This window comes from Pteropus alecto, unplaced genomic scaffold, assembly GCF_000325575.1.
Source record: "Pteropus alecto unplaced genomic scaffold, ASM32557v1 scaffold338, whole genome shotgun sequence".
NCBI classification, from domain to species: domain Eukaryota; kingdom Metazoa; phylum Chordata; class Mammalia; order Chiroptera; family Pteropodidae; genus Pteropus; species Pteropus alecto.
In genome coordinates this window covers 4,566,483-4,583,170 of record NW_006441995.1, presented here as the reverse complement: position 1 = coordinate 4,583,170, position 16,688 = coordinate 4,566,483, and the positions used below count along the sequence as shown (strand labels likewise).

The window sequence follows — 16,688 nt, the reverse complement described above, 5'->3', positions numbered from 1 at the left end:
CTAAAAAATTAAAATAATTAAAAAAATAAAAGAAATAAATTAATTTTTTTTAATTTAAAATTAAATTATTTTTTTTTTTTTTTTTTTTTTTTTTTGGTATTTTCCCCAAATATTTTAGTTTGGAAGACTTGCGAGTAAAACTGGAGGAGGAAGGTTTTTCTAATATTTCTTATGTTATTGTTAATCATCAAGGAATCTCTTCTCGATTAAAATATACGCATCTTAAAAATAAGGTTTCAGAGCATATTTCTGTTTATCAACAAGAAGAAACCCAAACAGATGTCTGGACTCTCTTAAATGGAAACAAAGATGACTTCCTCATATATGACAGGTGTGTACACGCATGCACACACACACACCATAAAATAAAAGATAACTGTATTTAATAGAGAGCGATTTAAGATAAGATATTTGCTTTTATTTTATTACCAAATACTCAGTTTCAAAGTGAGCCCATTAAAATGTTTGGTTTTCATATTTTTGAAGTGATTTTCTTTCACATAAAAGAATTTACCATTCCAGTAGGGAAATAAAGAAAAGTGACTATACTTTCCCCCCCTGTAAATTGGCTTTCTGGTTAAACAAAAAGAAGAATCAATTTGTGTATCACATACAATTCTAACCTAAGAATTCTGCAGATGAATAACCACACTTTGCTAACCATTTGCTTATCTCTAATCTAATTAATAATTTTAATGCTACATACCTAAATTTCTTAACTATAAAGTATATTAATTATTTAGATATAACCAGCACAAATCTACCTTTGATTCCATGAACAAATAAAACATTTGTATTTTGAGGGAACCTGAGTGCATATATTCGTTGATATTATTAACATTCCTAGTTGGTGCTCTGTTTCTTTTTGGCTCTTCAGAGATGGTGAGCTAGACACTGCTTAGGCCTAGGCCCTCTTGTTCTTACTCTAAATAATTTTTAATATTGTAAGTCATTCTTTTAGAACCACAAACTTCTAATTTAGTCAGTTGCAAAGTATGATCCTTTGATATTCACATAAAATCATATACACTGGGTAAAATGTGGGCAAGAAGGACATTTCAATTCTACCATTTTTGAGAATGCCAACTGTTATAATTCAACATTGTTGCGTCAGATATATTTTTAAGTAAATGGGCTACTGGCCAAGACTCTAAGATTTTTTCGTTATGCTGTGATCTTATTCTATGTAATTTGTGCTGCCTTAGCAGTTATGAAAAACTCATGTGATTTGCAGAGCCTAATGTACGATAAGTCAGTGGTTTGGGCATTGGTAGAATTTTTAAGTCAATTACAAAATTGTATTTGACTTAGTCACACTGACTATACTACACAGTTTTGATATGCTTTATAGCGATCTATCTATAACACATAAAAATGCTAGGATTAGACTCACTGTAGTCTTGCTATGGCCACCTGACCTGGTATGCAAGGCCAAGGAGCTTGTTTGAGACCCCACTGAAGAAATTTTACTGAACACATGAAAGTGTCTTAGTTGTAAGACCATTAAATCTATATAATACTATTCTAGACCGTGCTCGAGTAGCATCATGACACAGAAAATATCGTAATGACAGACATTGTATTTGTCCTTTTTTTTTTAGATGTGGCCGTCTTGTATATCACCTTGGTTTGCCTTTTTCTAGCTTAAGTTTCTTATATGTAGAAGAAGCCATTAAGATTGCTTACTGTGAAGACAAATGTGGAAACTGCTCTCTCACGGTATTTTTCTCAATTATTTTTACTGGGAGAAAAGAGGAAATCTTTCAAGAGTTATCTAAATAAGTTAGTGCTTCATGACCAATTAGCTAGTCCATGTTTCTGATGGTATACTAAAAATAAACGACAGTATTTTTTTTTAATTATACATACTTCCAGTTATGTAACATACACTTTTAGTTTAAAACATCTTTTCAAGATCCATATTGATACTTTTATCTAGAAAGATTTTAGAAAACAAAAAACAACATTGATCACATATTTCTGTTACTGCCAAATGACGTGATGTGAGTATAAGTGCTCAGAGAACTCTGCCAACATAAAATAACATTAGTGTGATATCCTGAGCGTGGTTCGCACGAGAGCATAACCGGATAACTACTTAATTTATCAAGGAAGCAAGACTGTCAGCTTTTCCATGAATACTTTACACCGTCTGCCCATTCTGCAGTTGGATTACTGCATTTACTTCAAAATGGAATAGATTTTCTACTCATTACTGATATTTCTTTCCTAATAAACACGAGAATATTTCTTCCTTGTAATAAGAAAGCACTATATTTAAATATTGTTTATAAAAAAGGTACTCAAGGAATTTTAATTTTTATTAACTAGACTTTTCTCCTTTCACATTGAGGAGGAAAATAATTCCAAACAATGTTTACTGGATAGGGTAGATTGGCAAAATTTAAACTCAGGTTTAAAAACAATTCTGAATTTTATTTGTAAGCTATACTTCCTTCAGATTTTTCCCAGCTCTAAAAAAAGGCTTCTCAAATTTTAACGAATCATTTAATTAATTTAGTTGCTAAGGAGCACAACAGGTTGGTTACTTTAGTTATGTCATTTTTCACATTTTAATCTTCACAATAATCCTATGAGGGTTATTTTACTCTTTTTTTTAAAAATGGGGAGACTGAGATAATGCAAATAAAGTATTAACTCAATGTCTAACTTTTACCAAGTGCTTAATCAATGCTAGGTATATTGATTACTCGTATTTTGGGATTATTTCAGTATTTTTCATTTTTGCAAAAGCCTAATAGTTATAAATATGTGTAGTTATCTTGAAATAAAGGCAGTAACGATTCCTACAATATGCTCAAATCACCTGTAGAAAAGAATAATGTACCATATGTATCTGATATGCCAAATAAAATTGGAGTTTTTCTATTTTATTGTACCCTGGATGCCATCAATTATATGACACATTATTTTATGCACTATTAAAAAATGCTGTTGGTTAAAGTAGGACACAAGGCTACAACGCCATCAATAGTAGGATGTATTCTGATTTTAAAGATATTAAAATGTGAAAAAAATACATAGTAGAATCAATAAAATATGGTAATTGGTTTCTTGAAACTAATTATACTACTATAATTGTGTTTGTTTAATCATTGAACATTTAGAATATTACACAGCATATTCTAAACATTTATCAAATTGTGTTTAAGTTTTTAATTAAATACTATTAAGTTCTTAAAAGTAATTTAATAATAACCAAAAAAATGTACCACCTAGTAGTTGTATGGTAAAATCCAATAGAATTTATAACTGTCTAAAACCTTCAAAACACCAAACCAAACAACTTTCTTCTCTCAAGTTGATTTTGTAACTTTATTTACAAGTAACTTTAGGTTGAGGTTTCATATTACATTGCTATATCCATAAGCCTTGAGCTATAATTTATGGGCATACAAAACAATCAAGACTTTCAGCAAATTAAAACACTAAATTCACGTGGAATGGAATATGCTCAATGGAAAATGGGCAGCCATTTGCTATTTTCACTTGACAGCACTACAGTAGGGACACATTGACAAAGCTTTGGTGAAGTTTGACACATTTCCTGGCATAAGCTGGGATATGGAAAACTACTGATTTTGAGCAGTTTATTGGCTTTTTTTTTGAATTACCAGAAAGAAATTAGTTTGCCTCAACATAGTATTAGATATGATGCATTGTTGACACAGGTACAAAAGGTTCCATGTAGGTCAACTGATTTTTAGGATTTGGTGTTTGGTTGACTTTATTGCAATTGATTTAAGTTTTTTTTCACCAGTTTATTTAGTTTTGCTTCTGATGATGATATAAATACAGTGGTTTGACTTTCTTTTTAAACCTTATGTATCTCTCCTCTCAAGTTCTGAATTCTTGAAAATTTAGGAAATGCTTTTCATAAGAAAAGGAAAATTTGAATTCTGTTGATTTAACTAGTATAGAATATTAATATTAATTTGTAAGATGCTTGAGGATTCTTTAAGTGCAAATATGCACTAGCAGCACTTTATAATTAGGTATAGATGGGGATCAAACTTTAATAAAAAGTCTAGGTGTTGAGATTAACATCTGATTCTTTTCTCATTAGTACGATGCTAGAAAAACAAAGCCGGTTTAATCCTAATTAATGAGTTGGTATTAAACACTACAAATCATTTTTCATAGATTCCTGCTAAATCTATAAATGTGTTGATAAGTGATTTACAAATTTGTTCCAGACCCTGGAAGATGAAGGCATCTGTAAAAATGTATCTTTGGTTACTGTGGAACAAACAACCGAGACTCCACAGCCACATCATCATCACCATCGCCATCGCCATCGCCATCACCATCACGTTCACCAGCATCATCACAAGCATGAGCATCAGCACATTAGGAATGGCCAGCTTTCAGAGAATAAGCAACCAGAAGCACTAAGTGCACCTGAGCATCCCCCTCCCCTAGGCCTTCATAACCACCATAAGCTCAAGGACCCACAAATACATGGTAATTCAAACGACTGCTATACGCCAGAAAGTGAAAATTTGCAACTATCTCTTTCACAAAAGAAACTCTGTGGAGCTTTCTTGCGGAGATTAAAAATAAAGGTTGAAGGAAAGAAATTATTTCCACCAAAAGGCTGGATTCATATCTGTATCTTAAAAGCGATTCCAAGATTATCGCCCAAACCAACCTGAGCTTCTTTTGCCATTATTATTCAGATGAGGACTTGAATAAGCAGAATTTGTCTCAGTGAGGAAACGGCCTGGAGCGTGGCCTAGGTGAGGCTGAGTGGACTGGTTCTGCTCATATTTAAACAATGGCTCACGAAGGAGGCTTCATCTCTGTAATCCAAGCATCTGCCACATTTCAGCCTAATCCTGTGTACTCAGCATCGTGTAATCAATTAGGTCTAATGAAACCTGCTGAGCACTGGCCCGGGAGGCAAAGGTGGAGGAGAGATACCTCTGTCCGACGTCTCCAGTCTAGTGGAGAGAGTTTTGGCCTCTATCACGTGGTGGTGGGGAGTCTGTCTTTTGTTTTTGTGATCATCATCACCATCGCCATCGCCATCGCCATCACCATCACGTTCACCAGCATCATCACAAGCATGAGCATCAGCACATTAGGAATGGCCAGCTTTCAGAGAATAAGCAACCAGAAGCACTAAGTGCACCTGAGCATCCCCCTCCCCTAGGCCTTCATAACCACCATAAGCTCAAGGACCCACAAATACATGGTAATTCAAACGACTGCTATACGCCAGAAAGTGAAAATTTGCAACTATCTCTTTCACAAAAGAAACTCTGTGGAAAGAGATGTATAAATCCATTACTCTGTAAGTTGCTCAAAGATTCAAAGTTGGCTCCTAGTAGCTGCTGCTGCCATTGTCGACATCTGATATTTGAAAAAACAGGGCCTGCAATCACCTGACAGTGTAAAGAAAAACTCCCCTCCTTATGTAGCTGACAGGGGCTTTGGGCAGAGGAGAATGTCATTGAATCTTGACAGTGACGTTTGCCTCCAGCTGCCTGACAGGCAAGTCAGCAGCTCGAGCCCACAGAAGCCCGCACCAATTGAAGCTGAAAAAATAAGGCAAAAATATGAAAATGATCTTCAAATTAAATATTTAAAATAAGAAGTATTCCCCAAGTCAATCTAGACACAATTTCATTTCCAGCATTTTTATAAGCTGCCTGATTAAAATAACCAAAAAATAGGAATTGGATTTGTGCAAATATGGAGAAATCTACATACTGGCTTCCAAATTTTAAAATTTATTTCAAAGAAAAATTTGACCCAAACCATTTTTTTTTAAATTATAAAGCAACTGATAGGTGATTGCAGCATTTGGTTAATATGTCTTTTTTTTTTCTTTTTCCAGCATTCTACTTGCATTAATGAGAACAGGAACATAAACTATGACCTAGGGGTTTCTGTTGGATAGTTAGCAATTTAGAACGGAGGAAGAACAACAAAGACACATTTTCCATTTTTTTCTTTACTTATTTCTCAAAACAATATTATCTTTGTCTTTTTAACCTTAGTTTCAACTGATTAAACCTTTAAAGAAGTGAATTTTGTCTTTTAAGATCTAGAAGTAGTTAACATGAGTATTTTACTATGACTACATTTTAAATATTCATTTATACTTTTTTATATCTAAGACTCATATCTTGATTTTTATTATCACATATGAATGAAGCCTTTACATACTGTTTTCTCTACCTAGCATTGTATCACACTTTTTAAAATTTGAGAATGCTTGTCTTGAAGGTGTAAGGGGGAAGATAAAAGAATGTTGTCTATCTCTTGATTGCTTAGAAAGTATTTCCATAGTCAATGATGGTTCAATAGGTAAACTAAGTCCTATAAACCTGAACTTCTTTATGGTTAATACTATTAAGCAAGAATGTAGTACACAATTGGCAAAAGTGTGGATTTGTTTCAATAAACTCAATTTAAAAAGTTTAAAGTTATCATTGTTATTATTTAGGCAGTAGGTTATATTGACTCTAAATAGAAGTAAAATTTTCAACTGCTTTTCAAGAAGTTAAATAGCAACTAATTAATTTACTGTTGTACTCAAAGCCGTTTACGTTTAAGGTGAGAATCTTTGCCAGTAGATTTAAGGTAAGAATCTTTGCCAAGAGAGAGGCGTTGCTCTAAATCGTGAATGGTATTACGAAGAGCTGCAATTTCCTTGTTTTTTTCTTCTTGAAGATGTTGAAGCTTCTAAATGGAGCAGAATTTTTTTGTTATTGCAATGCAGAAATAATAAGATTAAGTGCAAGAACAACAAAACAACAAAGACTATACTTCTAATTTAAGTAGGTATTTAAAAAATGCCTTATTTTGAAAGATCTATAATTTTCTTTTTGTGGGACTTAATGGGGATAAAACTGGTATAGGGATACAAAAACATCTATTAGCACCATTTGTTTTAACTTGTTCCCTTCTCCCAATATATAGCTTGAAATTGTAAACCATAAATAAAAGAGTTGAACAAAAAGAAATCTGAGTCCCTGAATTCCGAGTAGTAAGTAAATTTTAGTTCAAAGTATATTATGGAATTACTTAGATGCTCCAATGAGAGTATTTTGCTAGTGTTTTAATTTACCACTAAAATTCACTCGTTTAAATTGAAAGCGACCTTTAAAGATTATTCAAAATCTAATATCTTTCTAATTGCGATATATTTTAAGAAAAACTGTTAAGTATATCGTTGGTAAATATTAGACAAGTTTTATGGAAACACACTAAGAAAGTTTATTAAGCAACAGTCAAGGAAGAAAACCTCACATACCCTTCTGTAGATACTCTGTGGCAAAACAGTAGAATCTGGATATGATTTTGATTTAGTTTGAACTCTTGCTAGTTTGGCATCAAACTGAATTAAATTTAAAAGAAAGTTATTGAGGACATTCTAGTTAAACAATTAGAAATAATTGTTTCTATACATATAATTCATTATATCCTTTGACATATAATCTGTAATTTAAGTGTATTCTCTGTGTAACAGAAGATAGAAAAGTCTTTAAGAAAGAACAAAGAATACCCAAACAAGATTAACCCTGGCTGCATGTTAGAATTACCTGGGGAGCTTTTTAAAAGTACCAAATACTGGGCACTACCTTAGATATTCTGGGTGAAGTCAGCATCTTCTTTTTCTTAAGACATCAGGTTTTTCTATCATGTGGGGTTAAGAATCTAGCTAGAAGGGTTGAGAATCTAGTTAACTAAAAGATAAAAATATTTTCATGTTACTTTGTACCTCTTTAAAAGTGTAGTGTATCAACAGTCATGGGAGAAAAACTCATATACCCTCTGTACAGACTTTGAGGCTGAATAGTAGAATTTGGATATGATTTGGTTGATTTAGTTTGAACTCTTGCTGGTTTGACATTAAACCAAGTCAGATTAAAAAAAATTTCATAGGCCATTCTTACAGGTCATATTTTTTTTTTGCAAAATCTTCCATATAATTTTCCCTTTCTGGCTGAGTTCAGTGTACCCTCTCTGTGGACTAAGAATAAACTCTCTGTGAGATTGTGGTCTAGTTTGGGTAAAGATAGGGATAATTACAATGAAAATAAATATCAAAAAGAGTTCTGTATGTCAGTCAAACCATACACTTGGGTTACCAGGACCTGGATGGCAAACAAAAGGCACATTTTCAATCAGTAGATTAGAAATTGATGGTAGACTTTGAAACATGGCCTGTTGTACCTCAGTTGGCCATCTAGCACTCTGTGGTTTGTGGTTTCACTTGACCAAAAGGCAGTAGCAGCAGCAAAATGCCTCTAAAATCAACAAAGTCCCCTTTTGCTCAATGATTATGCAGTCTTCAACCTTGTGTACCTCGCCAAGAACCCCAGGGTTACCAAACTTTCAGGAACATGAAAAGTAAGTTATCTTAACTAAGCCTGTGTATTCTGATAACATAAGGTAAAGTGGGAGTCAGGTCTGGGGGAAAGTGATAAAATAATGATGAAAGGGAGGCTGGTAAAACCTAGAAAATAATTTAAAGGACAAATATATTGTCAAAATTGCAATATCTTTGAGATTTTGACATCTGGTTAAACAACCTACTGAAAAGGTTTTCCAGCCAAGAACTGAAACCTTTGAGATGCCCTATTTGAATTCACTTGAAAAAAATTTTTTAAATATCTGGTTTGTCTGTCCCTCTGATATATATTTTTCTACGTATTTATTAGGAAGAAATTTGTCTCTTTTTATTCTAAATAAAGAAAAAGGAATTTCTAGTTGGTTCACCAGGATTCCACAATTTCTGCTGAGCAGAGAGTAATGTTAAGGATTAGAAACACTCTCCCCACAGCTGGAATGGTAATCCTGTGACTGTCTGCATAGGCTCAGCTGTAAAATACAAGTCCCTGAATTACTTGACCCCTGTTCTCAGAGGAAACAATACCCTCTCCGGAAACCAAGACCTTTTGAGTGACTGAAGAGTCCCACCTTCAGGCCAAGAGCTGAAAGTCAGTGTAAGCTAACAGTTGTACCGGGTTTGAGCATTGTATGTGATGGAGAATGAGTTTGAGTGAAGCCCTCTCACAGAGGTGTTTTTATTCCTGAAATTTATCTCACCGTGATGAAAAATAACCAAAGTATGGTCGAGACTAAGGGATGCATCCTCAAATTTAGCAGAATCTTAAATATTCACCTCTAGCTGTAGTTTGATGATTTCATTCTGTTTTTCCTTTTCTTGAGTTCTTAACTTTTCATTTAACTCTGAAATTTCCACTTCTTTTTTCTCTATCAGTACTTTATTCTTTTCTTCATTTAATTCAACTGAATAAAACAGAAACAAATAAAATCAATTTGCCTTAACATGTTAAAACTCTTATAAGCTTATATTTCTTTAGTATTTTAAATAAGCCAAAAGAAAGTAAATTTTATTGGTCAAAACATATAGTATTTTAGAAATTGTTTATGTGCAGGGTAGCTTTTAGATATTTTTGACAAGCCCCTAGAGAATAAATAGATTTAGTGGTTAAAGAAGGATACAAAGCCTAGGTTCCTAGGTATGGAAGACCCCAAATTACCGGAGGACTCTAGAGCTACATCAAGTACCTGCTATACTCTATTCAATATAATTAGGCCTCTCTGATATTCATACTATGTCTTTATGCTTCATCAAACTTTCTCTTCTCTCAATTTCCTTATTACTGTAATTGACACCATATCATCTAGGATAAAAGCCTCAAGGAAATCTTTGATTTTAAGAAGAAAAAAGTCAATTAGTTTATGACAAGCCCCCCAAATAATAACTCAATCCCTAACTAATCTACTATTTACTTAGTTTCGGGCCTCATTTTTCCTCAGCTGGACTTTGTCTAGACTATCGCCTGTCTCTACCCCACTAAATACTGTTGCTAGGTTAGTCTTCTTAAAGCATACCTCCAAGTATGGCCATCACTTTCTCAAAAACCTTCGATCACTTCCCATTTTTTTAGCCTGGCAATTCAAGAAGTCAAAGAATCCGGCACTAGCCACAGTTTTTGGCCTTTCTCTTTCTAAACCTTTCTGTGTAGTGCAAAGAAAAGCTGGAATATGGACTATTATTCCGTAGCATGCCCATGTCTCCCCCTCTGTGTATCTTGGCTTTTATTTTCTCTTTGTCTAGAGGATATTTTTCCCATCTTCACCAATCAACCTTACCCATATTCAAGATATAGGAGCAGGGCCTAGCACTAAGGTCCCATCTTAGCCTGGGATGAGGTAAAGTCCAGAAGGATATATTTAGCTATCCAAAAACCTTAGAAATATAGATCTACATCTGGACTCAGTCTGTATCCATTATGTGTCTGGAGGTAGCACTATTGAAGATATGAATGCAGAGAAGTTGTGATTAAAACAGAACTAAAGCACTGAAATGGATCCATCTTCAGATACTATATTAGAGGACAGGAATATAATTTTCTTTATCATAATTCCCCTTAAAGGTCTTGTTGTTAAGATTATGTTGGCCTTATAAAATGAACTAGAGAATGTTTCCTCTCTTTTTGTATTAATCCTCTGAAAGAGTCTGTGTAAGATTGGCATTATTTTTCTAGAAGTATTTGGTAGAATTTCACCAGGAAAGCCATCTGAGCCTGGAATTTTCTTTATGAGAAAAATGTTTGTAATAGACTTAATTTCTTTAATAGACATAGAACAATTCAGATTTTTTTTCTTGTGTGTTTTTTCCCTCGACAATGTCTAATTCATCAAAAACTTCAAATTTATTGCCACAAAGGTATTCATTATGCAGTTAATTATGGAGGTCATTCACTTTTTAAAGTCTGAAGTGCTTTTTTATTCCTGATATTGATTATTTTTACTTTATCCACTTTTCTTGATTAGTCTTGGTGGGAGTTAATCAATTTTATTAGTCTTTTCAAAAAATTTTGGATCTGATTCTCTTTATTATGTATATGTTTGTAATTTCATTAATATCTGACTTCCTTCTTTCTAATTTCTTTGGGCTTAATTTGATTTTTTTCTTCTAACCTCTCGATATAGGTATTTAGGTAATTGACTTTTCACATTTTCCAACATGTGTATTTAAGGCTATAAATTTACCCATAAACACAGCTTTATCATTGCCCCACAGTTTTGATATGTAGTCTAGGTAATTCATTTCAAAATCTTTTCTAACTTCCTTTAGGATTTCTACTTTGATCCACAGGTTATTTATAAATAATTTATAAACATATAGGAATTTTCTATATGTCCCCTGCTTCTTAGAGGACCCAAAGAAGTTGCAAAATTCTTTTCTAAAGTAGCTATATAATTTTATAGTCCCACCAGTAAGGTATCAGAGTTCCAGTACTTCCATATCCTTATCAACACTTGTTATTGATAGTTTTTAAGATTTTATCAGTTCTAAGGGGCTCAAAGTGGTATCTCATGGTTTTAAGCTGCATTTTCCTACTCACTAATTACGCTGAACATTTTTTCATGTGCTTATTTTCCATCTGTATATCTCAAGGGAAGTGTCCAAATATTTTACTCATTTCCTTGTTAGGTTGTTTGACTTCTATTATTAAGTTGTTAGAGTTCTTTTATATTTGGATATAAGTTCTTTATCAGATAGGTATTTGCCGGTATTATCTCCCAGCCTGTGGCCTGTCTTTTCATTTTCTTAATAGTGTTGAAGGACAGAAGTTAATAATTTTGGTAAAGTTCAATTTAGAACTTTTTTTCTAATAAGGAAAAAAATGTTTTGTGCTTTTTGTTACTTTCCAAGAAATTGTGCCTAACTCAAGGTCACAAAGATTATCCTCTTTGCATTCTTTTAGCAGTTTTATAGATGTGGCTTTCCATTTAGACCAGTCATCCATTTTAAGTTGATTTTTGCATATGATATACATAAATACAGTCTCATTAAAAAAGGTTTTTAATATCCTTCTGAAACTAGTTAACTCTCAACATAAGTTCAGGTCCACTTTACTGAAGAAAGAAAATTTCATTAGTGAAATGATATTCAATATGCTGAGTATATACATATCAAAGTTAATTATACATTTTATATTAATTTTATAAGGACATCGACTATTTCATATTAAATAATATGAAGTGCAAACATTATGAATCCAATTTAGAAATGTTGTAATTTATGTCACATCAATATTTAGAAAAGTAAAAAACCTAAATTAAAAGGTGTTAAGGTAGTGTTCATTCAAGAATACTGGCTATTACTGAAAAAAGTTTATATATGCATTTAATTTATGATATCTTAGAATTCAGTAAATTAAAAATACTTACCTTTTTTCTGCATATCCTGATAAAGTTTCCTTATTTCTATCTTATGTCCCTCCTCTTTGATTTTCATTTCACTCATAAGTTTGGCAATAGTACTCTTATATTCCTAAAGATTAAAAAAAATATTCATTCTTTGGTTTAAAGATATGTACACAATTTTTTAAATTAGAAGGTAAATTTTTCTAATTTTATATGTAATCATAGTTTTTTTATATGTAATCATAGTTAGAAGGGAAAGATATTGTTATTTGAATAATCAGCTTTGAGAAGGATCAATTTCTGGTCCAAGGAGATAAATACCATTGAGAGACAATGTCTTTTATCTTTTTTTTCTAAATACTCATCACCAGTGTTTAGCATATCATAGATGCTTAAAATATTTTGCTTAATTGTATGAATAAATGCCATGACAACAGTAAAATACGTCCAATCAAAGCCAAAGTTATACTTTAGAGCTAACAGTAGGCATTGTTCAATAGCCAGTAAGCTTACCCTAATGCAGGATGAACCTCTTTGAATGTGGGCTGAACTTCTGTTTCTGAAAATTATATAAACATCTCTAATTCTCAGAAGGAAGTTAAGCACTACCCATGTTAAGGGTTAGCTGTATGAGAGGCTAGAAAAGGATGGATTTGGGATTTGAAAAGTGCTCAGCAGGTGCCTGAGATTAGCTTCTTCGATTGTTGAAGCATGGAAGTGACTTATGTTAATATGGAGAGGGACATTGAGAGAGAAAAGTCTCCAAAGATAAAATTTACAATTTTACCAGTGGTATGCTCTTACATAAAGAAATCACTCACAGGCAGAAGAAAAGAAAAGCAGGAAGAATAGTGAAGTATGATAGTAAAAAAGAGACTAATGAAGGCAAGAGGTCAAGAAAAGCCTCTAAACGCAAAGGTAGAAACTTTGTTTTTAATCACTGTTGTATTCCCCACTCCTAGGGTATATCTCTTGATATATATTTGTTGAATAAATGAGTGCCAATAAGAATTATTTAAGTCAGAAGTTCTTAGCTTAGACTCAGTGAATGGGCTTTCAAGGATCCATTAACTTCCTGAAATTGTATGCAAAATTATACATGCGTGTGTACCCTTGAACATTTTTCTCAGAGAGAGTTCACAGCTTTTAGTAGATATTTGGTGGTACTGAGGAAGTAAAAAGAAAGTCAAGATATATTGGCTTGAATGGCTATAACTAAATATGGAGATGCGTTCATCCAGATTACATAAATTCAAAGGGATATAGTCTAGATTCCTACTTGCACTACGTATCCTGCCAGGCAACTTTCAAGAATAGCCAAATCTATCCAACCATTGGCTTTGATTAAAGCTTAGCAGGTAAATGTAGGGGTGAATCTCATAAATCTCCATTTTTCATTTGAATGTGTCTAAATTACTAAATGGGCAATTACTGACTCAACTGGTTGCTCTAAGCACTTGCTGCTCTAAGGAAAAATAAAAGACAAATTTATCTATCTTTTCATTCCTCATTGACTTTGCCACCTGAAGATGCCGCCACTAAAGTGGAATGCTTCCGTTAATTTGGTAAGACTCAGAATTTTCACTCCAATCTTCAGGCATGAAGACTATCTTAATGTCTGGGCTGGGGCCAGGCAGTATCTCACTAGGTTCTTCTCCCTCACTTTAGCTTGTATGAGCCCTAATCCCTCCATTCTAAAGGGAACGAGTCCCAATAAGTTCTTCTTGGTGCTTTCTTTCCATTTGCCTCCTTGGGAACTTTAAATGCCAAGGAATAGCTTCTGGCTATTGTATTTTTGTTATTAGAAAACTTAAGGATTCTCTGTCAACAAATTAAAAAACCTCTCCCAGTCTCATAAATATGACCATTAGGTACCTCCTGAGTTTCTTTCTAGGCAGTGTGGTTCTCCACATGTTTTGGATGTGCCTGGAGTTTTGTACTAGAGAATTTTCATTGGATTGAGGTCATCTTGAGTTTGCCTTGGACAGCAGCTAATTAAGATGTTCCAAATCTTGGGTTGTGGTGTTTTCTCACTAATTTCCACCATCCTGAAAATTCCTATGGTATTCTAAACAAAGCAATGTTTTATGGCTTGACATTTTAGAAGAAAAAGTAGGCAAAAATGTCTTCCCCTTCTCTCTGCCTAAATTACACCCTGATTTCATCTACTGTTAGTTCTAGAGGCAACATATGGAAAGGATAGGAAAGAGTAAAAGAAAGGGGTAAAGAAAAAGAAAAAAAGGTGGGATACATTCCGGAGATATTTAAATTATCTCAAAATTGGTGATGAGAAGCTACCTTTTTCAAGAGCACAGACTGACATTATGCATACTCCTGAGAATTACCCAGAAGCCCTCGTAGGGTTTTTGAATTAGTTTGTGTTTCTTTAGAAGTTCTTCAAGTGAGAAATCAGATTAAATTTAGAGGTTATCCTTCAGGCTGAAGTTCTAAGCTTGATAAAGATCAAACCTGAGTTTTGGAAATCTTAGGTCTGCTAAAGTTTGACATATTGGCTCTTGAAAGATGAGAAAAATTAGCATAATAAACCTCTCAAAGGGTAGAGAAGTGGGAACTGACATTTACTGAGCACCTTTTATGTGCTAGTAACAGTGTTACATGTTTTATAATTGCTATCACTATGTTGTTCTTAAAGAAGAAAAGAAAAAGTCGCAGAGGGTATGGTGGCCCTTGGGAAGAGAATTAATTGGTGATGCACATAAAATGCTCCTTTCATTTAGATTGTTCAATACAATTGCAAGAGATTACTCAAATCATAAAGATTAAAGAGTGATTTACTTTATAGTAAAAAAAAAGTTTAAAAGTACTAATTAATAGAGTATACTCTAGAGTAAAAACTATTAACATAATAAAAATATGTAGCAAAATAGTTGCATCTTTTTTTGGCAGAAAGAAAAAGTACAAGTGATATATTAGTGCATTATAGTCTGCAAAAGTACTAGGGCTCTCAAAATTTCTATTTATCAAAAATTCTGGCACACACATATATTTACTCTATAAATTTTGGCTGTCTTTATTAAAGAAAACAACTGCTTTTTTTTCTAATTCGTAAAGATAAATGCTCTACAGGGAGGGATTTCATTGATATAAAGATACATAAACTCACCTGTTCATGAGATTTTAACTTTTCTTTCATAATATCAGCATTTCTTTTTAGTTGTTCATTTTCACCTGTGTAAAAATCATCAAAGAGCATCCCAATATATAGCACTTTTCAATTAATATGGGAATGTTTAACATTTCAAGTTTTCATTCATGTATGCATTCAACACATGCAAACAGCATCTACTACATGTCTACTACACGTGCACAGAGTGCACGACTGTGGCAATATTGAAACATAAAAAATTATTGCTTTTCAAAGAACTTACAGCCTCTTGATGAGACAGATGTGGAGGTAGTTATGATGTTATGATAATTGCTCTGTCATGGGAGTGTGTCTGAAACAGCATGGATACTTGTGGATGTAAGGCCTAAGTCAGGCTGAAGTCAGGAAAGGGTGTTCAGAAGAGGAACCACTTGGGCAGAGACTTAAATGATAAGGCTTATTACCCCATGTTGGAGGAGGGCATTTCAGATACAGAAAACTGTACAGAAGACTTTGGGCTCGAGTGAGTATAGCAAATTTGGGGAAATTACAATTCAAGTACCATATTGTTGGGGCTTAAACTGTGAGGAGGATGTGCTAAATAGGTTGGGGCCATAATAGGAGGTAGGCATATTCTGTGTGAATTATTTTAAATTTAATTTTATATGTTATAGAGTCATTAAAGAATTTTGAACAGTGTAGTGAAATGATTAGTTATATATGTTAAAAACATTATCTGGCAGTGCAGAGGATGAATGGAAGGGTTTTGACTCTAGAAGAATGGATATCAGTAAAGATACATTAAGTAAGAAATAATAGGAGCCTGAATTAGGCCAGTGGCAGTAGGAGACAAATGGAAAATGAAAATAACTAAATGATAAAATTACCAGAGGACTTAGTGACTGACTGGATAGCAGAGGCAAAAGAGAAAGGGGAAACTTTGCTTTCTAGGTTTCTGGTTTGGGTAACTGAAAAATCTTCAACAGTTTGGGAAAAATTAAAAGGGAAAGATTTTTAGGAGTGAAATAATGAATCTAGCTAGATCTTTATGATGCTAAATTTGAAATGGTAGAGATATCCAGGGGAACATATCTGGTAGGCCAAGAAACATTTAGGAGTGGCCAAAGGAAGAAGAAGACTTCCTTCAATCCTATGAAGAAGACTGAGAAGTATCCAGAGATGCAGGAGAGGGTGGTATTAAGAAAACAGAGGTTAAAGGGGTTATAATCAATGGCAATACATGCAATAAAAAAGATCAAGTGAAAGAACTTTGAATTAAAACTTTGGGAGATATCCAATTGTTTTAGTTGAAGACTAAGTGAAGGTGAGAAAATGGGGGTATTGAGCACACTATTATTCA

The 16,688-nt window shown here is 33.4% G+C and overlaps 2 protein-coding genes across 2 annotated transcripts in view; one reads left to right on the top strand and one right to left on the bottom strand.

The window, feature by feature from the left end:
• The window catches only part of SELENOP (selenoprotein P), a 10,220-nt gene extending 4,634 nt beyond the window's left edge, over positions 1-5,586 (top strand). The window contains exons 3-6 of the mRNA XM_015595338.2: positions 119-331; positions 1,602-1,719; positions 4,218-4,334; positions 5,077-5,586. Of these exons, the coding sequence (XP_015450824.1) occupies positions 119-331; positions 1,602-1,719; positions 4,218-4,334; positions 5,077-5,586 (958 nt within the window). The remainder of the gene's footprint in view (positions 1-118; positions 332-1,601; positions 1,720-4,217; positions 4,335-5,076) is intronic.
• A 257-nt stretch (positions 5,587-5,843) lies between these two features.
• The window catches only part of CCDC152 (coiled-coil domain containing 152), a 27,195-nt gene continuing 16,350 nt past the window's right edge, over positions 5,844-16,688 (bottom strand). The window contains exons 4-8 of the mRNA XM_006919518.1: positions 15,347-15,411; positions 12,247-12,349; positions 9,161-9,288; positions 7,286-7,369; positions 5,844-6,714 (exon numbers count right to left, since the gene is read on the bottom strand). Coding sequence (XP_006919580.1) covers positions 6,565-6,714; positions 7,286-7,369; positions 9,161-9,288; positions 12,247-12,349; positions 15,347-15,411 — 530 coding nt within the window. The 3' untranslated portion in view covers positions 5,844-6,564. The remainder of the gene's footprint in view (positions 6,715-7,285; positions 7,370-9,160; positions 9,289-12,246; positions 12,350-15,346; positions 15,412-16,688) is intronic.